This window comes from Dryobates pubescens, chromosome 2 (genome assembly GCF_014839835.1).
Source record: "Dryobates pubescens isolate bDryPub1 chromosome 2, bDryPub1.pri, whole genome shotgun sequence".
NCBI classification, from domain to species: Eukaryota; Metazoa; Chordata; class Aves; order Piciformes; family Picidae; genus Dryobates; species Dryobates pubescens.
Window position 1 is genome coordinate 24,240,402 of NC_071613.1, and position 26,762 is coordinate 24,267,163.

The 26,762-nt window shown below is 43.7% G+C and overlaps 1 protein-coding gene across 8 annotated transcripts in view; it reads right to left on the reverse strand.

Moving 5' to 3' along the window:
* AGAP1 (ArfGAP with GTPase domain, ankyrin repeat and PH domain 1) overlaps positions 1-26,762 on the reverse strand; it is a 389,866-nt gene that overhangs the window by 289,237 nt on the left and 73,867 nt on the right. For 4 of the 8 annotated variants that reach the window (XM_054172052.1, XM_054172061.1, XM_054172060.1 and 1 more), the window contains exon 1: positions 16,370-17,645. The exons of the other annotated variants lie outside the window; for them this stretch is intronic. In XM_054172052.1, the coding sequence (XP_054028027.1) occupies positions 16,370-17,546 (1,177 nt within the window). In that variant the 5' untranslated portion in view covers positions 17,547-17,645. Of the gene's footprint in view, positions 1-16,369; positions 17,646-26,762 lie in introns of those variants that run through there. 8 annotated transcript variants of the gene reach the window in all.

Below are 26,762 nucleotides of genomic sequence, written 5' to 3' on the forward strand. Positions count from 1 at the left end.
TACTGAATTGATTGACTTAGTAAGTCAAATAGTTTCCTCTTTTCTCTGTTAAAAAAACACATCAGGCAGTCATAGAGGAGTTTCAGAGAAAAACTGAATGAAGTCTCTGTCCAGACAAGTCCCTATGAAACAAAAATCTGAGATAACTGCAACAAATAAACTCACTAGGGATTTTAGGCTGCAAATTGTGCCTCTGAATTAAACATCTACTCAAGATGGCACCTAACACCTCAAGAACTGAAAATCTCTGGTTCCTCAGCAAGTATTGCACCCTTGCACCTTAAAGTATCTATTACTTGTCTCATTGTAAGATTTTGACCTACTACTCAAGTTACTCCCAAACTTCACCATCTACGTAGATAACCTGTTTCACAAAGCCTGTCACTCCATCCTGCCCAAGTTCTCATCATCTGCTGTGCTAATTCCCGCAAGCAAAGGTTGCTTTCCTGCAACAGTTTACTAGAAGGCTTATCAGAGCATGGCAGTAGTTGATAAACTTGTAAATACAAAGCTGCTCTGTTATCTTTCAGATTTCATCTTCTACTGCCTTAACCCAAAACCTGCTGCACTGAGGAAGGGGAGCAGAAGTTCTGATTTTTTAAATCTTGTTAAAAGGATCCACGCAGCAGCTTGCAGAAGATGTAAAAGCTGTTGCCAAGGGCAGGAGGAAAAGTGCCACCGCTACTCACGCGCTTGCCACATAGAACAGACACCACCTTCAAAATTCATTTCTCTGTCTCCTCAAAGTCTAAAACATAGTAGAAATACCTCCACCCATGAAGCTAAGAGAAATATGAGGGAAAGTTATCAGAACATACTGAAGAGGGAAAAATCCAACAAAATGTGAAAAGAACAGTTACCAGACAGTTACCTTCCCATGCATCCCAAGGGATGCGACAAGATAACTTTAGCTCCAGAATGACAGAGGATCTGGACAGCTACAGCCCAAGAGCAGTTAATGCAACAAAAGGAGGAGTCATTCTCATCTGGAGGAAAGGCAAGCTTATGGTGAATTCAGACAGCTAAACACTCTATCTGCAATCATTCACTTTATTTTCCACATTAAATAGAAAAGTGACTGCAATTCTTCTTGATCACTTAACAACAGCAACAAAAAAATAAGCACTGAATTCCTACAGAAGTTGTTAAAAATCACATTTCTAAAAAAGGGAAGTTGATATTGCTCAATTCAAGTGTGGGGAATAAAATGTCAAAGATTAATCACATAAGCAGAAAATCTTGTAATTCCTAAAGAAAAATCAGTGATATAAGTTTCCAAAAATGTGATGCAGAAATTGCATTTGAAAGCTAGCATCTTAGCTTGTCACACAATACAAACATACAGTAAATACTTTGAAGTTACCACGAAAGAATTTAACAACCAGATCCTCAAAGTCAGTGATATTTACAGAATATGAACAAGACTTCCACTGGCATTATGGACAAACATTCATGTTAAACATGCCACAACACTGCAGTGAAAAACTTACTACCTGTGCCAAAAATCATAGTGAGACTGAGCCCCTCAAGCTATATTAAAAGAGGCTCTTTATCAAGAGAGCAGTACCTAAACCTGAGCCCAGCTACTCCAAACCACAAAAATCCCCCACCTCCTCCTAAACATAGTATGAACAATAAAAGAGAAATATGATGCCCTTCTTTCAAGACTCTTTCAGCCACACGATGCTTTCTCCTTACAGAAATTTGAAGGCTGCTGAAGTTCTTTTCAGTAATTTCCAAATTACTTCCAGAAGTGATTTACAACATGCCCAGAGAAAAAAGCTAAGAACCTAACAACCTACTGAAAACTGAACTTCGTGTTTCATTTTTCATGTAGGGTATCCTGATAGCAGGACTAGAACATGATGAATATACCTGTACAACTCCAGTCAAGTGCCCAAAATGTCACTGAGAGTATCTCAGCTGGGCTGGTTCAGAAACTACAGTACAGCACAATGCAACTGCTACAATTCTCAAAGCATACCCTATACTTAAATCATCTCTCACTTTACACAAAATTAAACAGTCTTAGTTTCTAGCTCAAAAATTCCCAAGACTCAGACAACCAGAAACTTAAAAGACTTCAAAGGCTATGTTGTAATTCAAATTGCATCGACACAAATTGTCTGACTTCATGTATTAGAGTCCCACGGACACTCCTCAAGGACATTACCAACACCTCTGAAAGAAGCACCAAAATAAACCTTAAATCCCACAACAACAACAAAGTCTTGCAACCACCTTGAGGTTCAAGGTTTTAAGATCAAGTCATCTGCTGGGAAAACAAACAACAAAAAAACCCAATCCAACACCACCACAACACCAACATGAAAAAACCATGTGCTAAGAGAGTGCTTATTTCAACACAGGTAAATATGCAGCTACTTTTATTGGAGGCTTAATCCTATTTCCCTAGGTTTGGCCTCTTGGGTACATATTCTACTAAGCAAACCTGAAGAAGAAATGAAGGTAGTTAAATAGCCTTTTAATGATTTCATGATTTGGAATTAAAAATGAGTGCTTTTGTAATGCAAATATTTGCTGCTTCCCAAGTCCAGAATGAAAGCTCACAGGAATGGAGAGAAACAGAGAGCACTAACTCCAAAATCCTGTCAGAGAACCTAGATCCAACCATCAGATTACTAAATGTGCATAGGAATGTGGCTGAGATTAAGACACAGCAACCAGACTTTTTATATTTTTAATACATGTATATACACATTAGAGAAAATATAGTATATAAAATATACTGTATATAACTTACAAATAGCCCCCCCAAAAAAATGCTAAGCCATGGAAAAATGGAATTTAAAAAAAACACACCAAAAACCCAACAAACAAAAAACCCCACCCCCCCACCACGAAACAAAACCAAACCACAACAACCACCCAACAGTTTTCCTCTGCAACTGGCAGAAAAGCATACAAGAGTTGACAGATCATAGAATGGTTTGGGTTTGAAGGGACCTCTGAAGGTCATCTTGTCCAACCCTCTTGTTAGCAAGCAGGGACATCCCCAAGTAGTTCAGGCTGCCCAAAGCCCTGAATTCCAGCAGTCTGAGCACAAAGGTAGCCTCGGTATACCTAGGAAGCTCTTTGTGGAAGTCACAGTATCACAGTATAACCAAGGTTGGAAGAGACCCCAAGGATCATCAAGTCCAACCTGTCCCAACAGACCCCACAACTAGACCATGGCACCAAGTGCCAGGTCCAATCTCCCCTTGAACACCTCCAGGGATGGCGACTCCACCACCTCCCCGGGGAGCCCAATCCAATGACGAACGACTCGCTCGGTGAAGAACTTTTTCCTCACCTCAAGTCTAAATCTCCCCTGGCACAGCTTGAGACTGTGTCCCCTTGTTCTGGTGCTGGTTGCCTGGGAGAAGAGACCAACCCCTTCCTGGCTACAACCACCTTTCAGGTAGTTGTAGAGGGCAATGAGGTCACCCCTAATCTTTCTCTTTTCCAGGCTAAACAATCCCAGCTCCCTCAGCCTCTCCTCATAGGGCTTGTGCTCAAGGCCTCTCACCAGCCTTGTTGCCCTTCTCTGGACATGTTCAAGTGTCTCGATGTCCTTCTTAAACTGAGGGGCCCAGAACTGGACACAGTACTCAAGGTGTGGCCTAACCAGTGCAGAGTACAGGGGCACAATGACCTCCCTGCTCCTGCTGGCCACACTATTCCTAATACAGGCCAGGATGCCATTGGCCCTCTTGGCCACCTGGGCACACTGCTGGCTCATGTTTAGGCAGGTGTCAATCAGCACCCCCAGGTCCCTCTGTTTGGCAGCTCTCCAGCCACTCTGACCCTAGCCTGTAGCTCTGCATGGGGTTGCCGTGGCCAAAGTGCAGCACCCGGCACTTGGACATGTTAAATGCCATGCCATTGGACTCTGCCCATCTGTCCAGTCGGTCGAGGTCCCTCTGCAGAGCTTTTCTACCTTCTAACTGACTAACATCTGCTCCCAACTTGGTGTCATCTGCAAACTTGCTGATGACTGACTCAACCCCCTCATCCAGATCATCAATGAAGATGTTAAAGAGGATGGGGCCCAGCACTGATCCCTGGGGGACACCACTGGTGACTGGCCGCCAGCCGGATGTGGCACCATTCACCACCACTCTCTGGGCTCGGCCCTCCAGCCAGTTCCTAACCCAGCACAGAGTGTTGCAGTCCAAACCACGAGCTGACAGCTTAGCTAGCAGTTTACTGTGGGGAACGGTGTCAAAGGCCTTGCTGAAGTCCAGGTAGACCACATCCACAGGCCTCCCCACGTCCACCAGACGGGTCACCTGATCATAGGAGATCAGGTTGGAGAGGCAGGACCTGCCCTTCCTAAATCCATGTTGGCTGAACCTGAGCCCTTGGCCATCCTTCAGGTGCGCAGTTATTGCCGCCAGGATAATCTGTTCCATCACTTTCCCTGGCACTGAGGTCAGGCTGACTGGTCTGTAGTTTCCGGGTTCCTCCAACAGTCCCTTCTTGTGGATGGGCACCACACTGGCCAGTTTCCAGTCATCTGGGACCTCTCCAGTGAAAAATATGGAACGCTTCACGAATTTGCGTGTCCCATGAAGCTCCTTGTACACTCATCCAAAACTCATGGCTTGTTAGTCAACTAGTTATTAGAGGTAAGTGACTGACAGAAAATACAGAATTCCTTTATTATTAACCCTAACAGGACAATAAATAAATATGCAATCATGTTGTAGGTCTGCTGTGATGTGATTTCTGTTCAGCTTTTACTGCACAGTTTTACAACAAAAGCTTCCAGCGTTCTCCCCTGAGCAGCAATGGCATTGCTCGAGCTGTCTGTCACACTGGTACAACCCTGGAAGACAAGGGACAACCACATGTAAACAGAACAGGCCAGAAGTGTCTGTGATGATGGCAGTGACACATTCCTAGGATTCTGCAAGAAAGGAACTTGGATCAGGTCCATAGAAAAGATACCAAACTCTTTCCTTGGGGTCTGAACCATGGAACCCTGCTCTAACAGAATGCACACACTACACAGCAGTGGCACTGGGAATTTATGCAGGGACTGATTTTGCGCATCTCACTCAAGTCTCCGTGGGTAACAGAGCTTGGTCTTCTCCAGACTGAGTGAAGGAATGGTTAAATCCCTCTGGTTTTTAACCCAGATGCATCAGTGGCAGCTGTGTGAATGGACTGACAAAGGAGATGACACGCAGACATGAGAGCAGATAGGGCTGGAAAAACCCCTACAGAGTCAGAGACAGTCCTACACACACAGAGCTTCAGAAGCCACCAGCTACACACTTGCAGCACAACTGTGCAAGCAACAGAGTGTTTTGGGACAGGATATTGACTTTGAACAAAACTGGAACTAAAGGAAAACTGCATTAGAATCTTCTGCTCCTGGAAACAGTTTTACACACATTTTTGTAAGCCAGCTCCATCCCCCACTACTGAAAACACTGTCAACCACCCAACATCTAGCAGTTTTCATTGGCAGTGTTTTCGCACAAAACAGATATTGCGTCTCCTTCATGCCCTGTCCATGCTATATACAGACACCATTATGACTACAGTTGATGTCTCAACCTGGGGCCCTAAAAATATAAACTAGCATGCACCCTTGGATCATACTCAATTTCTTCTTTATTTGGGGATGGAAAGGGATTTGTTATCAGTTAATTCCTTACATACTTTGCAAGGGTAGAGGTTAAGGCAAGCTGTGACAGGAACACACTCTGCAAGTATAAAGAGGTGCTTTGTCCCAACACCTCCTCTTAAAGGAAAGAAAGGATAGGAGGTTACTGCAGAAAACCTGGATGCACATTGTCTACACTTGGCCAAAATAACTTCCAGGACTGACTCTAAGAAAAACTCTCTCCAGCATGCTTATTACTTTTCTAAGTCATCTGAATGAAAGGATTCCTAGGGGAAAGCCCACAGTGTGCCCACATGCACATTAGGGACCTGCTGGGATTCCAGTCAAGTTTGAATGATACAGAGTGCTTACATTAAATACTAATAATACATATGATTACAAGTCCAGGACCCACAAGCACAATGGAACCTCCATTTTGATGGGGAAAAAAGCATACAGGCATACGTGAGAGTTGACAAAGTATTTACTTAACAGGTATCTAGGGCAAAACTGTAATTAACACAGCAACTTAATCCCACTAAATTCTAGTGGTCCTTATTTAAAGAGTGGTTTCTGTTTCCCCTACCAAACTAAATTCAGAAAAGTCCTACTTCCTAAATGTTCCTACAAGTACCACATGAAGCCCTCTGGACAGTGGTTAACAGATATATTCAATCTGCAGATGTTCCAGTGGTGGTGTCAAGCAGAGACAGATGTTGGAATAAAGTTGCACCTGGCTCAGCAGCGGTATCATCTTCCTGACTGACACAACCAAAAAACCAAGCTAAAGAATTGGGCTGGGAATTAATTTCTGCAGCACTTAAGTGGAAGAAAAGGGCTAACAAACAGAACTAACAGACTTTCCAGTCTCCAGATAATCATCAACAGTTTCTCATTCCTTATAGACCTTCAGATTTGATTCAGAAGGGGAAGAAAAAATGTCCCCCCAAACCAAGCACTGTTATTTCACTGCACCCAAATCAGGACAAGTTTCAAATCTATCAAGACAAAAGCTTCCTAGAAAGTTTCTCTTTCTTAAGCAAAACATCTACTACATATAATAAAAATACTGCTGCTACTCTGGCTGAGACTTAGGTGTAAGATTCCAGAAAAAACATCCAGAATGGTACTGGTATCCTGCTCATCCACTCAGGAAGGAATGCTTCAAGTGCAAAAAGCATCTGCTGTAGCATCTATGCACCTCAAGAAGCATGTATTTGAAAGCTGACCCCTTCTGAAAGACGTACCTGCAGCTGAGTAAGGGAACCAGACCTGTACTTTAATCCTTTCTTCCTGTGAGAAAGCTGCAAGACAGGGTAGGGCATTTTGGGTTGTAAATGGTTCTACATACACCAAGAGAATTAAAGTAAAACAAACCTCATTTATACTTTAGCTTAACCACTGAAGTGTAATTTGGCAATCACAGTAGAATAAATACAACTAAGGACAAGGACAACCACCTGATGACAGAATATAGCAGGTCTGTCCAAGACCTCTGGTATCTAAGCTAGAGTTAAAACTGAACAACAACGCTTGTCAAACTAGAAACTACAGTTTTGTAACACCACTGTAAAATGGCAGGCACTGTGCTCTCGTCTCACAGGCACGACTGAACTGAACAACATTTAGATTTCATGACACTGATTTATTTATTTTTGAGACTCTCTCAAAACGCTTTTCAGAAAAAGTTCTTCCATTTTATCAGTTCTGTTTACTGGAGGAAGATGGCAGTTAGTGTAGCAGCAACTGTTAAGATCACTGCAGTGCCCTGTGATCAGCCTCTACTTATTGTTAAGTCTCCTCTTCCTCAGGTTAAAAATAGTCAGTTCAAAGAGCTGGAGGTCAACTGCATAAGCAGGTAATTCACTTGCACACAGAAATCAGAAGGCACACACGCAAGCCTCTGCTGCTGCACAGCTTCTACAAACCCTAGGTGCCTGACTGAAGAGGTAAAGCAGGTGGTAATATAATAATCTCAGGAACACTGGAGTCTGAACCTAAAGCACACCAACTGCAAGATTCTGCTCTTTGCTCCCCACCCATTATGTTCACAAGATTGCAGATAAGAAAGGGCAAGGAAAGGGAAGGATCCACACAACCAAGTTTTCAATGCAGCTCAACATACTCACAGCATTTCCATGCCTACAGTACACATACAGCAATAACCAAGCCTGCTTACAAATCTTCTGGTGCCTTGACTGTGTAGATCTCGCTTATCTGATCTCAACCTACTCTTTTCATTGCCTATCATTCTCAAACAACTCCATAACAATTTCACCTTGAGTCACCCAGGAAACTTTGCAGATATCTGAACTGAGAATCAAGAAATTCTTCAGAGAACTTCAGGTCCCCTCCCCCAGGGCCCCATGCCCACTTAACCGAGAACCTGAAGTTCATCTCTACTAGGTTTGCTCTTTATTCCCAGCAATGCTATCATCTCAAAAACCATATTCTGCAATAAGCACTGACTATTCAACTGACTTAAAAATACTTAAGAATTTCTTAGACATAAATTATGCTAAGATCTTTTCTAGGAGATTTAAAATGAACACAAGAACAAAGGTTATTTTATGTGAAACTGCACTAACTTCTGTCCTCAGGAGAACGTGGGGTTTTTTTTATCCTATTGGTGATGAAGCTCCTCAGATTTACAGCACTATATTGGGCAGGCTTGTGATAATCAAGACTTGATGCAAGTAGCTAGAGAAGTTTTTATTTCCATGTAGAGTTGTGCAGTAAACAAAACCCTACCTGTCTGAAGTGTGGTTGCTTAACTGAGCTTTAAATTGACTCTTACGCAAAAGTTGAAGTAAAATAACTTCAGCAGCCAAAAACTTCATGCTGTGTCCAGCACCTGGAATCATGAAAGTCTGAAGCCAACTCCAGAAACAGGCAATTTAGAATAACCTGCTGTCCTTCCAAAGGAAAATTAAAGACAAACACAGATTTGTCTCCTGCATCAGTATTGTCATTTATCCATTTTGAGAAACACAACACTTGACCTTCATAGAAAGAAGACGGGAGTCACTGCATAAAATCATGTTTTGGCTGGAAAATATCACTTTGGTGTCTATTTTCTGCCATGGGACACTAAGATTCTCTAATAAGGACTAGAAATGGAACTAGAGATAAACCAAGTAATAAACTTTTAAGACAGGAATTATACCAAAGTACTTTAAAGGAGATATAGGACAGCTACAGACATGGGGACAAGAGAATATATACAATGAAAAGAGTATCTCCAAGTCCTGACCATAATCCCCTGAAAGTTGTGAAGAGCAATGCACATCCAATTTCAACAGCTTTAATAATTAAAAATAGAGAACAGTTAAACCTTGTATCTTCCATACCCAGAAATAAGGTTTTCCCCTGCAGGACACACAGATCAAGACAGAAAAGCTGTTACCTTGCCAACATAAATATTTCTGTATCACTGAACAGAAGAGCTTCTGAATTAGGATGCTGCAGAAGGAACAGTTTGGTCAACATCTCAGTTTCCCAGGCAGTCTACCCTGACACAAACTCAGAGGAGCAGGAGATGTTTCAGGTGGTAGTCATTCTGTTGCTCATTCCAAAAAAGGCTTTGGTTTTCGGGAGCTATGGGGATACCATCATCTCTGTAAGAATGCTCCATAATAGCAACACAACTGATGCTAATAGTCACTGATTTTTCAGGGTAAGCAGTTAAGTCATTAATTCCACATCAGGACAAAGAAGAAACATTATGCTCTTAAGACCCAAATAATACATACACACAGAAGGCAACAGAGAAACTAAGGATTGTGTGGACAGATGTGTTCCATATCCTTGTAAATACTACCATAAACACAACTGCACTAGGTGGTTCAGAACTCCCTTAGCTTCAATACATGAGCACTGCCATGAAGGGACTGTCGGCATGGGAATAAGATGAAAAACAGCACCACTGTTGCAGAATCCTCCTTTCACAAACCACACATGTATATGTACACATGCACTAAGGCAAACACAAGGAAAACAGTATTTTTAGGAATCCAGATTCTCTACCAAACCAGCCAGACAAGCTGACTGGCAAATACATGCAAAAAAGCAGAGGTGGTATAAATAACTTGGAAGTGCCAGGAGCTGGCAGCACTCAGCACAGCATTCAAGTTCCCCTTCATATCCGAGTTGCTAAACGTCAGCATCTAATGCTTCCAAGAAGTAAAGATTTGCCACGGGGCTTCATTCACAAAATGGAAGCAGAGCTCACAGGCATTTGAACTGCACTGCCTTTGGGGCTCTGTGAAGAACAAGAACCTTCTGCTAACATTAAGATCTTTCCAAAATACTTTCATACTATTTCCTAAAAGTATCTCCAAGGCTGACATTCACTTCACCAACCTCAGGAGTTGAAGCATCACCATCAACACATTGAAAAATATAAGTGGTTTGATGAAACTAGAAGTGACACTGCTGAATGGTTTTTATTTTAATAGTTCTACCTATCTATAAGATAGTGAAAATAAAATTAGAAACAACACTCTCAGGTAACTGACAAATAAAGTCTCCCATATCAATTAGGAGTAACTTTGTGTACCACCCAAGTGGAATACTTAGAATCAGGAAATACAGATGTGCCTGCCTCATAATGTCAGATACAGTAACTGTGATTTATGGCCAGATCCTGGGGAGTTCCTCAAAGACCTTTCTGTAATGTCTTAATACACTTAGAGGTTTACTCTGGGTTATAAGTTCAGACAGGTGACCTTTACATCTCCGGCTGCATAACCTCAAAGTAACAAGCCCAAAGCATAGGAAAACAAGCACTGCCTATAAAGTTGAATGTTAACTTAAGTGAACCCACCCCACAAGTACTCCTTCAAATTTGACTGATCAAGATTTTCAAGGTGATTAGCCAGTGCAAAAACTAACCCTCATGACAAACATGCTGCCCTGCATCCCTGCATGTTCCAAACCAAATACAGCTGTTACTGCAGACCAACAGCTGCAGCGTGGCAAGCCAGCTCTCTCAGCCTTGTTTGCCTTTTTATCCCCAAAGATTCTAAAGAAAACCTCAATAACTAACAAAAGCTACCATTTAAGTGTTATTAATGTATTCCGTGATTAGTAAAAAAATTGTAGGAAGCTACACTGCACTGTATGCTTATTATCTTGATGGTATTTGTTGCCTCTTTTGTTGTAAGAAAACATTTGGTACTGTTTTGCCAATAAAGCAGAAGCATTTGTCAAACACTCATTACATACCCGTCTGAAACATCAAAATCATCAAACACCCTATTTTAAACTTCCATTGAGATAATAGCTTTATGTTGGATGCTTTTCATGAACAAACCAGATGATAGATTCTCTCAAGTTCAATATACTGACATTTCTTTTTCCTCACACATGAAAAAGCCCATTCTGTATTTTTTGGCAGAAACTGCCTTTCACTGTGTGTTTACTGCAGTTGCCTAGGGGAACTCCTAACACCAATTATCAAAAGCAACACTATTACATTAATAGTCTGCATTAATGAATTTTTTTTAACCGTATGCAGCTCAAAGTGCAAATGGATATGCAGGCATTGGAAACATTTCCACTCGCTCTCTGCTTTTCAAATATCTAGGGTTATAACCATGCTACAGAAAACCACAGTTACATGCTATTTCAGTTATCACCTTACACACATCACTCAGTTACTGGATAGCAGTACTGCAGCAGTGATAAAATGCCAGTGGTCATCAGCACAGTAGTATCAAAATTAGCCCTGCAGAAAAGAGCCAACGTGCTCATTCAAATACACCCAAATGATTCTTCAGTGGTGATCTAACAATGCAAGATCCAAATGCAATGCTACTAATGAGCTTAGACTGTGTAGCATGTGACATAGAGCTTTGAAATTACATTTTGTCAAATGGATCAAACCAAAGTTCTGACTCTCTAACCACTACAGTAAGAGTTCAGCATCTGGCACAAGTGATTCCATTTTCTATGGCAAAATAACTAGATCATTATATCCAGCAAAACAACTGCTAATGGCTGAAGAAGCCAAGTTTGAAGTTCTCCTCTACAGGCAGCAACTATGAGCAACTCATACCCTTCCTGTGGCCTCAGAGATGAGCTCACATGCCACCCCACATACAGACTCCACTGCTGAAAAAACAAATGTTCTCTCATTAACTCACTAGGATTAGGAAACGCTTCTAGAGTAACCTTATCCCTCTTGTCATATTAAGCACTCTCAAATTCAAGCTAAGTAATTAGGAGGAAAGGAACAAGAGTATCATGATTTGTGTTTCTTTTCCTTGCACAAACTATGCTTTGGTCATCTACATCAGATTCATTAGATCAGCACAACATTGTTGCCTACAGTGGTAAACCAAACCACAAGCAGATCTCTGGCAAAACAAGAAGCATGCTAACTTGAGAGCTTGCTTTGTGTGGGAATGGAGATAGATGCCTGCACATTGGTTTCACAGAATCATTTGGTGATCTGTTCAAAGAAAGTTATCCGTTTCCACCATTAAGTACTTAACTGTCAAGTTAATAGAGAGCAACGTCAAAATTCTACATTTCTTCTCAATTTTAACAGAAAAACAAAGACCATACTGCTAGCATCTGGCATACTCTTCAATACTGAACAAACATTAATCCATCTCATTCTCTCGTTCAGCCAGTGACCTTAATACCAGTTCAGTTTTTAATCATCTGGCTGTACCAGTGCAGCTGGCATTCATTTCACTTGACACAAGACCTATCCAATAAATAATAACACAAAAAAACAGCCCTGAGACAATGCTTAGCTCCAACTGCAGCCTATTTATCTGCTAGATTTTGTTTTCAGAACAATGTCTAAGTAACAATCACTCACAAGCACAGAATCAACAAGAAGAGTTCTAGAAAGGGGACTCTCCTGTGCTGAAAATTAATATGCTTATACCAGCTCAACACAAGAAAAACCTGCAGCCACATGATGGGGAATGACACTAGACATTTCAATACATTTACACGACGTTGGTCAAATTTCACATGCTCCAAAGCTTTGCCTGCTCACTCATGAGCACACAGGAAGTTTACTGGGCTGCTACTGAAAACGCCAGCAGCATGGAAGAGTAGTGACCACACCAGGGCAGCAGTCAAGAGAATGGATCAGAACTAACAAGAACTACATCAAGCAAAGCTTTGCAAAAAAAAGCTGGAGGCCTCCAACAGAGATCACTCATCAACTGCCCTCCACTTCCCACGGCTATAAATGGTAGAGAATTTGAGATAAAGCTCATCTTAACTCCTCTCAAACCTCAAGGGGGGAAAAAAAACTTCAACAGAGCAGTTTATTCTGTTATAATGTTAGTCCTTCTGATAAGCTACAATTTTGATTCACAAATCTGCTTAATCTATCCTAGAGATGTTAGCTCTCTCAAAACAAAAGCAACCAGAGAGAACCACTGAAACAAAAACTGCTATTTTAAAGACCCATCATCTTCCTCCTCCACAACAGCAGGAGTTCCTCTCATCAGGAAAGAATCATGGAGAGTTCAAGGAGGGAGAAAAAAAAAAGTTTAGATAAGAGGCAACATTTCCCTTGACAAGTTCTCCTAAGTAATTTTAAAAATAGCTTCTCTTGCTTCTCTGACATGAAGTTTATGGAAGTCATTTTTTTGGTGTTTTGTTTTGTTTTTTTGGTGGGGGTTGTGGATATAAGAACTTTTCTTTATCCTTGATGTGCCCAATCCAAGACAAGTGAACTTCAAATCTAGTTGCCTGATATACAGATAAAAAAAAAATCTCCAATATTGCAGAACACCAGACTTGGTCTAGTTTATGAGGATTACTTCAAAATGGACAAAAACAGTTGCATGTTTTTAACACAAAGCTAGCCATGAATGCTTATTAACATCACCTCGATGGTCTAGAAGACATTACATAAGTATGTTGCAGTCCTTGCAGAAACAGAGACCATGAACAATATCCAAAAGAGGTACCCACTTGGCTGGCAGATAGATCACTCCATCTTCATCTTGCCCACTCATACCTTCAGCTCTCCTTTTAAAAGTTACTTTCTAGGAAAGCAATTTGATCAACACTTAAGTGATCTGGAATTTAAGTTCACCTTAGCTGGGAAGTTGGCATTTTTAACCCCTGCCTCCCTACTGCTAATGTGGGGAATTGTTGTTTTCATGGGATTTGAGACAAACAATACCACAGTAAATTGAACATCAGGCATTTGCCTACCCTAAGGCAATTTACTGACACTACAAAGAGTAATTCCCACTCCCCACCAAAAAAAATAAATAAAAATTTACCCACTTCACAGCCCAACTCCAACTCAATAACATCAAAAATGCATAGACATCAATATCCTTTTTTGTTTTAAAAAGCATGTAACTTCAGCTTTTTCAAAAGTCTATTATGTGGCTACAGCACTTAAAAGAAGATTTCAAAGAACTATCACATATCATGTTGCACTCTCTGGGTGATTATTTCAAGCTGAAAATGCCAACAAGGTACTCCTAAAAACTATTTTCTCTGCAGCCCGTTGGCAGGCCTTCCATAGAAAGCCCTAAGTCACACAGAACACCTATGGTACAAGGAAAACAAGTTTCAAGTAATATGACTTTAGCCAACTGGTTACAAGGGGCAGGGGGGGGAGGGATCATTTTAAAATCAAGATTCCACTTGCCTCTCCATGATTACTCCAAAACCTAGGCACAAGACTGTCAAGAGCATACCAATTTCACATCAAGCAAAAGATAAGCCTTGGCTGAAGAACAGCTTACTCCAGTCTTAAAATACTAAAATATATTCAGCATGCTAATCATAATATCTCATGAAACTTTTCTTCCTAAGAAACAAGAGAAAAATTACATAGAAACTTGCTTAAACTTAGCTTTCTGGAGGGGACCACTACGCAACAGCTAAAACTGCACCTAGACTTTTTTCTGATAGTAAAAGCTTTGCACTTCTCTGGAGAGAAACAGAAACTAGTAGAGCACACCTGGCCTGTTAACCCACAGCACAAGCTCATGACATCACTACCAACCTGTGGCCGCATGGCTGGTACTAGAACACCTTTTTTTCCTGGAAAGCAAGACTTAGAGCTTAATTTCACCAGATAAATTGGTGCTAGAACACACAGGAACAAGTTCTCCAGAACATCTCAATGCTGCGTATCAACATTAGAATAGAATACAGTTACTGATTAACTGAAATCTTCATGTTATCCAAGGCTGAAAGGACTGTGCTCCAAGTATATGACTGTATGCTGTTGAAACAGAGTAATAGTTTAAGTATATTGGCACAGGACAGGCATAAATAGTTGTATGAAGTAACTCTCTGTTGTGGTTACCTCAAACTTTAACCAAGGTCAGACCACAGTTTCCGTCACGATTATTGTAAACCCACATGAATGCCTCTACATCAATAAAGTATTACAATCTGCAGTTACTAGGTCTAAATATTTGGCTTCGCTCCTTGTGCCTCAAAGTCTGGGCATACTCCACTCACAGCAGGACTTTTGGATCTGTAATGGGCTGGCAGCACCGTGAAGCATCTCCTCCTATTGGTTCCCCCAAATAAGCCATCCAGGCCAATTCTACAGCATCCTCTGCTGCACCTGTGCCTTACATAGAGCATTATCTTCATAACCAAGAATTGTATCTTTAGAAAAACAGCAACTTAAAGATCATTTGCCACTCTGATAAGCACCTAGTGCTCAAAGACTGCTGTAATTACTAGTTAAATACTTCACCACAGATACCCATTAAAGATTTGAACAGCACAGCTAGGAAGAAAGCACCCCATTTTACAATGAAGCTCCACAACCAGCATTACTGGTTTAACATGTCTCAGGCAACGATACAGTGATCCTTCCAGATCCTTACAGAAAGCAGCTAGTCAGCCCTTAACTTCCATCCCACAGAAAGGAAAATTTTCAAGTTTTTCTTGTATCCTAAGGATTCACAAACCCCACAATTACCAGTCTGATTTCCAGCTACCATTAGCAATATTTTGACTATATAAAACAATTCAAAGACCACACAGAATCATAGAATTGTCAGGGTTGTGGAAGGGACCTCAAGGATCATCTAGTTCCAACCCCCCTTACATGGGCAGACATTGTTTGTCTCACACTAGATAAGGTTGCTCACAGCCACATCCAGCCTGGCCTTAAAAACCTCCAGGCATGAGGCTTCCATCACCTCCCGAGGCAACCTGTTTCAGTGTCTCACCACCCTCATGGTGAAAAACTTCTTCCTAACATCTTCTATATTTTTTAGAATGTACTGAACTCACTTTAAGTTCTATCAGAAAAGATTCAGGATTTATAATACTCTTTCACTCACTGCTCCAAAATAAGCAGACATCTTTCTGAACAGCATAAGACACCTTCAGGGTTACAGAAGTTTTTTTAAAAGGGGAAACTCCCAGTGCTGTGTAGCACTGGGCCACCCAGTGACCTACATACAGAAGCACTAGAGTTCAGCTTCCAACTCCATAATTAAACGTGCTACACTTGCCTCATTCAGCTGTCCTAGAATGCACAGTCCTGAGTATTCAGCCTAGCCTGCCCTCATCAGAGCTGCCAAGTGATGCACCTGAGAAGAAAGCACTGTGACACACTTAAAACTATGCCATATCTACTACTGCAGACAAGCTCCGGGTATCCCAGTGCAGCATCTCTTTCTCCTTACACATAAATACCCTTTAACCCCGGTAACCCTCACTACCGAAACAGAGCTTTGCTGCAAGCACACTACACCCCACCCCCCAAGATGAAATAAGAAAGGGCACCTTTGTGGGGGGACCCATTGATGCTCTCGGAGCTAGACTGCATGTCCACAGTGGCTCTCCTGAGGCTGCTAAAGTATGCCCTGGACCTGGAGAAGCTGCTGCGCGGGGACCGCCCGTGGGGGCTGGTAAAGAGGGCGGTGGTGCCATCCTTGCGGGCGAAGATACCACTGAAGAAGCGCAGCAGCCGGTGCTCGTGGGCAGCCGCGGGGCCTTCCCTCCCCAGCCGCTCGGAGAGCCGCTGCAAGTCGCTGTTATCCAGAGTCCGGTTCTTGCTCTTGCTCTGCTCCCAGCGCTCCAGCCGGGAGAGCGGGTCTGCCTGGCTCAGCACCTCGCCCACGTCTAGCGTGTTGCGCTTCTCGGGGGGGGCACTGGGGACGGTGACCGGCGGCGAGCCCTGCGCCTCGGCGCCCTGGTCCGGCGGCGGTCCGGGGAGACAGCCGGAGCTGCTGTGCCGCCGTACCCGGCTCAGCGCCCGCACCCGCGGCACCTCCCCGCTGTTGCTGCCGCCGCTCCAGTGCCTGAAACTGAAGCTCCGCCGCAGCAAGCCTGGCTGCCGCCGGGGGCTCTGCCCCGGCTCCTCCGCCTGCGGGGCCTCGACCGAGAGGCCTGACGGCTGGCCGTGGGCCACCAGCCCCCCATCCTCCTCTTTCTCGGGGGAGGCTACGGCTTCAGCCCGGCCGCAGGTGGCCGCCGGCTCCCCGCCGCTGCCGTCTGGGTCCGGGCTGCCCTGCGGTCCCCCGAGGACGAGCTCGGCAGCGAAGGGATGCCCGGCTCTTCGCGGCACCTTGAGGCGGCCCAGCTCCAGCTGCCCGGTGCTGAGGGTCCTGAAGTTGCGGAAGCCGCAGGGGCTGGGGGGAACTCTGTCCCGCTCCTCTTCTTCCTCCTCGCCCTCCTCCTCCTCCACCAGTAGCAGCCCAGCCCTGGTGAGACTGGAGGAGCCCGGCGGCCGACTCCCTCCACGCCGCCCGCGGCGGGGAAGCTCCAGCGCGGGATGGCCGCTCTCTGTTCCCAGAAGCTCCTTCTTCACCATGGTCACGGAGATGCGGTAGACGGTTTTTCTCTGGGGAGTGCCCCGCTGCATCCTCTCTGGAGAAGAGGCGGCGGCGGCCGGCGGTTCATTACTGTCCAGAAGATACATGTTTGTTCCGGCTGCTCTCCTCCCTTCAGGCGGCAGCATCTAGCCCGGGCATCGCAGCCCGCTGCGGGAGATGGAGGTGGCGGAAAGAGACCTGATTTGTTGGAACGCCGAAACGAAATGCAAAACCAGAAGCTACCGCCACCCAGATTTTAAAATAATAAAATATTTTCTTTAAAAAATCCTCCTGTGTCACACCCCTCTCTGGGAGTCACCACCCCGCTTCAGAGGCAGCAGCTCCGCTCCCCACCGGTGCACGGCGACCATGTAAGCGCCATCCAGCCCCCCCGGCCCCTTCCGACGAGACACCGGGGGACGAGTTAAAGCCCTGCAGCAACCGCATGCATCCTCCTGCGGATCCCGAAATGCATTGCTGGGGAGCAGCCCGGTCCGGCATTCAGGGGATTAGAGCAGCAGCAGGAACCCTCAATTTCATTGTTTACAGCAAAGCTGCACGTTTGCGGATCTCGCCTCCTTTTTCTTCCCCCCCTCCGCCGGGTAAATCCGCTTAATATCCGTCTTCAAAGCAAAGAGCAGGCGGGAAGCGCCAGCTAAAAAGGGCCTGTTCGGGAAGGAAACGGCCGCGGTTCCCCAGCCCAGCGGCGGGAGCAGCAGCGCCCGGCCCTGGGCGGGCAGCGCGGCGCAGCGCCGGAGAGGGCGGGCGGGCAGGCAGCACTGGGCCGCTGCAGCCGGGGCTCTCCCAAGCGCCGGGATGGAGTTACGTCCGCCCAGGAGCGGGAGGAGAGCAGCAAGGCAGGATGCACAGCCGAGAAGAGGCGGTGGGGGGCACCAGGCTCACCTGTTAGGACGAGCACACCTTCCCGCACCAATCCTTCCGATCAGTTCTCTGAAAGGGAGGGAGACAGCTGCCCCTCACCCCTCCTTGGGGCACCTGGGTGCAGGTGTTGATCTGTCGGAGGGTAGAGCAGCTCTGCAGAGGGACCTTGACAGGCTGGACAGATAGGCAGAGTCCAGCGGCATGAGATTTAACACCAAGTGCTGGGTTCTAAACACTCGCTACAACAACCCCCTGCAGTGCTACAGGATGGGGACAGAGTGGCTGGAGAGCAGCCAGGCAGAAAGGGACTTGGGGGTACTGGTTGATAGTAAGCTGAACATGAGCCAGAAGTGTGCCCAAGTGGCCAAGAAGGTCAATGGCATTCATGCCTGTATCAGGAATAGTGTGGCCAGCAGGAGGAGGGAGATCATTCTGCTCCTGTACTCAGCACTGGTTAGCCCTATGAAGAGAGGTTGAGGGAACAGGGGTTGCTTAGCCTGGAGAAAAGGAGGCTCAGAGGAGACCTTTTTGCTGTCTACAACTACCTGAAAGGAGGTTGTAGCCAGAAAGGGGGTTGGTCTCTTCTCCCAGGCAACCAGCCCAAGACCAAGAGAACAAAGGCTTAAGCTGCGTGAGGGGAGGTCCAGGGTGGATATTAGGAAGAAGTTCTTCACAGCAAGAGTGATTGGCCATTGGAATGGGCTGCCCAGGGAGGTGGGGGAATCACCATCACTAGAGGTGTTTAGGAAGAGACTGAATGGGGCGCTTCGTGCCATGGTTTAGTTGATTAGATAGTGTTGGGTGATAGGTTGGACTCTATTTCAAAGGTCTTTTCCAACTGCGTTAATTCTATTCCCTGCCTCCAGGCCCACACACAGGCAGGGCCTGTGCTCCCACTGAACTTGGGACCATGGTTCAGACTCCATCTGAGGTGCCTCTGCTGTGCATACCCTGGCATACAGGAGCCAGGGAAAGTCTAGGGCAACACCACTTTCTTAACCACAAAGAGTACCCCTGTCCTCAGACATGGCAAATCCCTACTTCAAATATGGAGTTTGAGCCCCTCACTAGAAGGACAGTGAGGTAGGGCAGTGTGTCCAGAGCAGGGGAACAAAGGTGGTGAAGGCTTTAGAATAAAAGTCAGGAGAGAAGCAGCTGAGTGAACTGCAGTTGTTTGAAGAAAAGGAGCCTGTGAGAAGACCTTCTCACTCAAAGCACCTGAAAGGAGAGTGCAGTGAAGGGGGGTGCTGATCTCTTCTCAACCAGAACAAGTGGTTAGACAAGAGAAAATGGCCTGAAACTGCACCCAGGGACATTAGGAAATATTTCAAGGACTGGAAGAGGCTGCTCTGTGAAGTGGTGAGATTTCAAGATGTAGATGTGATGGTAAAGGACAGGGGTGGACACAGCACTAGGTTAACAGGTGGACTCTGTGATCTTCAGGGTCTTCTCCAACATAAAGGAGTGTGTGATTTTTATTTAAAATTACCCAGATCTGATGTGGGTTTTTTCCAACTATGAGACAACCATAACTGTTTTTAATAAATGTGTGTTAACCATAGCACTCCTACTATATACTTCACTATACAACATTGACCTACTATACACTTCACAACTACTGTTTTAAACAGAACCTGTCTCCTTTGCAGAGCTGCAGGACAGTTCTTGTGCACTCCTTCCACACAATGGGATATGCATGCCTTACACACCCAGCTCTAGCAGTCCAGATCAGGGAAACTGAAGAAATTAACAACCAATAGACTAATGACTTCTAAAATACATTTATAAGTCAGTGTGAGACAGAGAATAAACAATATTGGAAGTAAGGTTTTTAGGTGCTGTGCATCACTTTTTTTTTTTTAATTATATGCTTTTAAAAAACCACACCACAAACCTCTAAGCTGTCTTGTATATTCCAACTGTACAGTCAAGCATCTTTTACCAACACCAGTAAAGTTCAAAACCTGAAAACATGTAAAAATGAAGGAGAGTGAAAGTATACATCAGACAGAAGAGAACCAGAAAGCCATCAAGGCAACTCACTCCCAGGATGGCTTAAAAAAAAAAAATCAGACAGAAAAGAGGAAAGACAAGTACCACAATTCCAGAACACAAGACGTGGTATAAGTAAGACAGGACATGCCCTCAGCATTTCCAAGTGAGAGGTTGTGTTTCACACCAGATATTCCCAAGAATAAAGCATGCTTTAGGTTCCAGGTACTCTACATTCATTTATCGATGACACTGGGATCCTGCAACAGACGCTGCAGATCAATTGCCAGTTGGAACAGTGAATTGCTGATCTGACTCACTTCTACAGATATGACAGATGCTGTTGTCTTTAATACTGACTAATTAACATTCATTATTCATCTTTGCTCTGTTCACCACAGAATAGCGCACATATCTTCAGCAGGTACCTGGATCAAGACCAGCCCTAGAGACCATGTCTTAGGCATAACCCAACATGGGCTCACACTGCAGCAGCCTGAAAACAGTCTTCAGTTGCTCCTAAATGCTTGTTCATGGCAGACAAAAGATATTCTTCCCCCCCTCCCCCCACTTCTCTGACATTCAGAAAGCAAATTCCAGTATGTATTTCTAAAAGAGAAGGGGTGAGAAAGAGGACCAAAAAAACCCCAAAAGGTATCTAAATGAGAAATATAGGGGAACAGCATAATAAATAATAAAATTTAAATATATAAAATTTAAAAATACACACTTCACTGAATGCCAAATACCGAAACCTACGGCAAGAGTGTAGTGCACGGACACTTGCTGATCAGATCCCCCAGCCAAATCCGGGCCGCACTTTGCAGTATGCCGCCGGGAAAGCAGCCTCCTTACCCAGAGTGGAATCAACCATTTTTCATCCTCTCGGAATGACAGACCCCTTCAGAAGAACCACTTTTAAGCGCAGACAAATAGCCGGCACATTCCTTTACCCCTACCTCTGGAGTATCCCCTCCCCGCATCCCTGGGAAGCTTCCCTGGGAGCTCACCCACAGCCGGGCCGGCCCTGAGAGCCCGTGCTTCCATGCCGGTGCTACAGACACGCCAGGTGTGCAAGTACTGCATCGACCATTGGTTCGAGATGCTGAAACAGCTCTTCTACAAGTAGTAAGTCATACTCGGAGATTGCTCAAGCTGACTACATCACTTAGAACCCTTTAACTCCTTGTAAGGCTTCTTGTAAGACTTCTTATAATGCAGCCGATTTTGAGGGCAGCGACCATCATCTGCAGGTCTACACCAGCTTTAAGAAATATGTCATGAATTGGCCATAAAATATCGGGTTAGCTCAGAGCAGGGAGGTAATTCACAGAGTAAGGGACTTCATGATGAATATTCTGTAAGAGCTCCAAAATCGCCATGGAGGCCTCTGCCCCAAGGGGTTCTGCCTGCAGCCCACGCACAGCACCACTTCATAGCACCCACCCGGGCCGGGCTAAGATCCAGGCAGCCTGAGCAGCAAACTCATTCCCTCCTGCCCGACAACTACTCCCGGCGTGCAATTAGCACAGATCCGGTCCCAGAACAGAAGTCCCTCGGGCCCTGGGACGAGAGCAGCCAGAAGCCACAGCAGCCAACCCAAACAAGTCATTTGGCTCAAAGCCTACACCGTGTGTCCTGAAGGGCCCTCGGCAGCAGCTCCCAGTTACCTTTTACTCTGGAGGCAGCTGGTAGCACAGAACACACTGCACATGCACAATAAATACAACGCTTCTGAAAGGTCCATCCAGGTACCTCCAAAGCATTGTGGTTGACAAAGTCCTGCTGTCCCTCCAAGATGCACTGAAAAGCATTACAATGCAAACCTGCCATTCAGTGTAGCTACTGAAAAGTCCTATTTGCCACTTCTCATCCTACTGCTGAGGTCAAGCCTATCTACACTACTTCAAAGGCCTCCATCAACAACAAAGCCAACCCCAGTGCATGTCTAGAAGCAACACGAAATGTTTTGAATATGTGGAATATTTTGATTCCCCCCCCCCAAAAAGTCAGCTCATCTCAATGCTGTCACACTAGCAAAACTCAGCCTAGTGACTTGAAATGCACAAACACCTCCCACGCAAGAGAAGCACTTCAGTGACCATTTTCAGTGACAAAACACGATTTCTTTTAATCAACACAGTGAAACATGAATGTCTCAAATACATCTTTAAAATGCTGAAAAAAAATCTCCAAGTAGAAATTTTGCCTTGCACAGCCTGCTTTACTATAAAACCACAGTGCTGCAGCAGCAGCTGCATCTGCACTGAGACATTTGTGTACTGCTTAAAAGAAGCCATAAATTAAAATACTTCAGATTAAAAGACACAAAGCCTAAGATGATCAGAAAGAGCAGAGGGAGCCCCATGAATATAGCACTCATTCCTTCCCATTCTGAACTATTCTCAAGTTGAGTTTCACAGCATTGCTGACTGGGCCACCAGCATGAAGCACTAACTACTGAACAGAAACAACTGCAGAGACAAATCATGCTGAGAGAAGAAGCGTTATCATTCCCCCCACAACTGTAAAGCAAGTTCACTGTAAGCAACTAATGCTTGACGTGATAAAGCTAAGAATTCTTGTATTGTTAGAAAGTGACGTAAAATAGGCTTTGCATTTTCTCTTTTCACCAAGAACTCCTTGCAAAAAGGCTCCTGAAAAATTAATTCCTTATTCTTAATTCCTTATTCTTAATTCCTTCTATGAGTTTCACATCCTGCCAGTAGATTCAGCACAGTCACCATTTAAATGGAAAAGTCCAGACAGTGGAAAACACACCCCTCACATCAGCATCTGAGCATTACAATTTCAATCCTAAACCACCCTAGTCACGTTCACCTCTTGCTGAAATGTTTAGGGGTGTGCAATTCTTGTGGTACTGCTTGTTTATAAACTTGCTTTTTACTGGACAAGCTCCAATCAATCAAATCTTTACTGCTCTCATTGTGGGGTTTTTTTTTGTGTGGTTCTTTTATGAACACACTACAGGTTAAATACCAGACACACAGCATGTATCATTGTAAATAGTTGTCCCTTCAACAAATTGATTATTGAAGACAAAATTAGGTCACCTGAACAATTCTTCCAGTAATTTAGACGTCATTTCACTTTTCTTTGCTAGAGATACACTGTGCTCCATCCACTGTTTGTCATTACAGATCAGTGTTCAACCAGGAAACAAGAGAAGGCATCCGGACGAGAACAACATTGTGCTAGAGGGTACCAGCAATACAGAGCCCAAACTCAAGATCTCTCTCAAGCCACAGGGTTTGCATTAAGCCACTGATCTGTGTTCTTCTGTCACAATGCACTTGTCCATTAGAAGAGGCCTGAATTCACTGTAGCAATTCTTCACTAAGATGAAGAGAGACATATCTCAACAATACAGAGAATAGGAGCTACCAGCAAGAAGTCAGCTATCAATAATGATCTTTACTGTCAAGCACAATGAAATCACATTCCTGTCCTAAAAACACTGGATGCTGAGCAGGAAAGGGAAGAATGGCAATGAGGATGTGGAGTAAAATGCAACTCAATTATTTGCCTTTCTCTCACTAGGAGGGAAATAAAATGTTTAGTCGTCTATAAGGGAACATGAGGTTGCAGCAAGCCTGTAACACTTAAACGTGTCTTCTATCCCTCACAGAGATCTGAGGGGGTGGTTACAGGATACCAGGCACCAGCTTCACCTGCTTAACCACTTTGCAAGAAGCCCAAACAGAATGAACACAGTGTTAGAGAAACTCTTACAGACATGTAAGAAAGTGCTGCAGAAAGCTACAGATCTCCTTAGACAAAGGTCTCAGCATCTTGACAGAAATCCTGCAACAGTGGCTCCTCCTGGAAACCTGGGGTGCTTTCAAACCTCAGAAGGCTGGTATAGCTACTGTAGGAAGGTGGTGTGTCTTACTCTTGGGGATAATCTTTTTGCTATACAGAATGATAAGTTCACAATACTTTCCGTTTTCATTCGTAGGTGCAGCTTTTAGTACTTCCTTTCACATAGACCATACCTATTACATACTTCTCATGCTACACAGCTCATGACTCATAAGACCATATTGGACTCATACCCATTCATTGAAGATGAGTGAAGGGGAAATAAGAAATATTAATATTGAAATCAGTTATTATTTTTATTTTTATTTTTTTTACCATGAGATGCACTGAAGATACTGTTTAGAAAGTCTCTTATTGGACAGCTTCAAGCAAATCCCAAATTGCACAGAATTTCTCATTCTGAAGTGTGGCAGACAATCACTGTAATTTACTTGAAAGAACAGCACAAAAAACATTTTTTAAACAGAAAAAGCACAAAAAGTCTTCAGATTTCTGCATGACTAAGATTATTCTTCTGATTTCTACCCTCAAGCTGCTGCACCCATTACTATCAATATATTTTGCCTGTCTGCTTCTCTGCATCTTAAAAACAACACCTGACTGCAACTGATTTTTACTGAACAGAACCAGGTAGTCCTCACTAAACAAGCATCCAGAGAATCAAGTCTGCAAGATTGATCTTCCAGGTTTAAAAGTTTTTTCAGATCATATCACCTGACAGAAAAGTTGCAACCTTCTACTGCTGTAGAACTTAACTGAAGCAGCACAGCAGGGAAAAATGAAGCTGTAGAAACTATTTTTTCCCCATTATTAATACACTAAAGCCTGCAGTACCCCTCTCCTGATCACTACCTGGTGAATCTTCAGAGTGACATATCTGCTTAATCTAACAGTTAACTTAGTTTATAATCCTGTCATTCCCCCACAGCCTTTGGTATGAAATGGCCAATATTAAAGCTGTCCCCATTTTGTGCTCTGCTGCATCACAGTATTTTGGTGAGTAGGTAGTAAAAGCTCACAGACTTGTCAGCATGCTCCAGTAAAAGGCTGTAAGTGAACCAGGCTACTGTACAAAACCAAACTCAATTACTCCAGTATTTCACATGCAAATATTAGATGTTAAAACTGAGGCAGTAATGCTGGGAGCCTTGTGTCAATAGGGAGTTATCTGCAGTTTCACCTGCTCCTCTGGGGAAGGAGGAAGTTACCATTCTCTACAAGTCCTGCAATCAACTTGCAAGATGATCCCAAAACTCAGCTTCTGCTCCAGTTCAAGCTGCCAACATAAGTCATGTATCCATCAAGGTAACTTGAGAAATATGAATTCTGCAACTTCAATTTGCTTTTATGTAGGCTGCCAACATAACCTATATGAAACCTGCTTGCTGTTCTCTTCACCTCCTAAGCCTGAACATCTCAGACACTGAAAGAGGGCAGTACCCCAGTGACCTGTCAGATGTTCAGGAAAGGACTGGCTGGTACACCCTGAAAAGACTGCTCTTATCACTTGGCTGCCCTTTCACTTACTGGTAGACAGAGCTTCCAAGAATAAACTAGAAGATAACTCACCTTCCTACATGTTCTGTATTCCCTTGAGGGCTTGTTAAAAAAAAAAAAAAAAAAAAATCAAAGTCTGTATACAATGTTGCTTCAGAAACTCATTTTAAATACACAGCTAATAAATATAAAACCCACGTTCATCTTGATAAGAAACAGTACAAGTTCCAATAAATCCTTACCTTATTTTGGATATTACTCCTTTTCCTAAGAGACAAGTGCTGATTAACTAACATACATATCTTTTAACCCTCCTCAAGTAAAACATTCTGACATGCAGCATCAATATGCTGTTCCAGTCCCACAACTCGGGATTAAAACTTCTGCTTATTCCATATGGTGTTTCAGTATGTCACAAAGCAGGAAGACTTCCAGATGCCTGCTAACTATACAGTGTTACTCATTTTTAGGCAGGCTGCTTTTCACCTCATACTTGAAGAAATTGCAATGCAGTGAAAAAAAAAAAATAGTAGAACTGCAGAAACCACTTGGGCTAAAGTTTCATACCACAGATATTGGAGGTACAGGATTTTGTCACTAATGACAATCTAGTTGAGTACTTAAAGTCACGTTACTATCTGCATGAAACCTAGACAGGCTTCCTAAGTGCCATGAATTCAGAGGCTTACATTTTTATGAAGATATACTACTCTAGAAGCATGAACTTTAAACTGTAAGGAAGAGGGATAGGCTGTGGCATCTGTTATTGACAAAACCATCTATTAACCGAGCAGCCAAAGAGCTAGAGGCTGCTTCTCCGACTAATGACAAAAATGTTAACATTTTTATCAGGTATGCAACATTTCACCACAAAGCTAAGGGTAGTAACATGTAGCACATACTTGAGTTATGATTTTTTAACCATAGACAAGAACACAAAGGCAAAGAGTAGGAACGAAATAGGGAGTATAGTCTGGTCTTGTCTATACACAGGTAGCAAACTCAGCTACAGTGTTTGTACTGCAGGCATTGTTATGAATACAGCTATCCCATACTCTCAAATAGAACAGCTTAGGCTAGAAAAGGCCTTTAAGATCATCAAGTCAAACCATTAACTACCAAATCTGCTAGTAAACCATGTCTCTAAG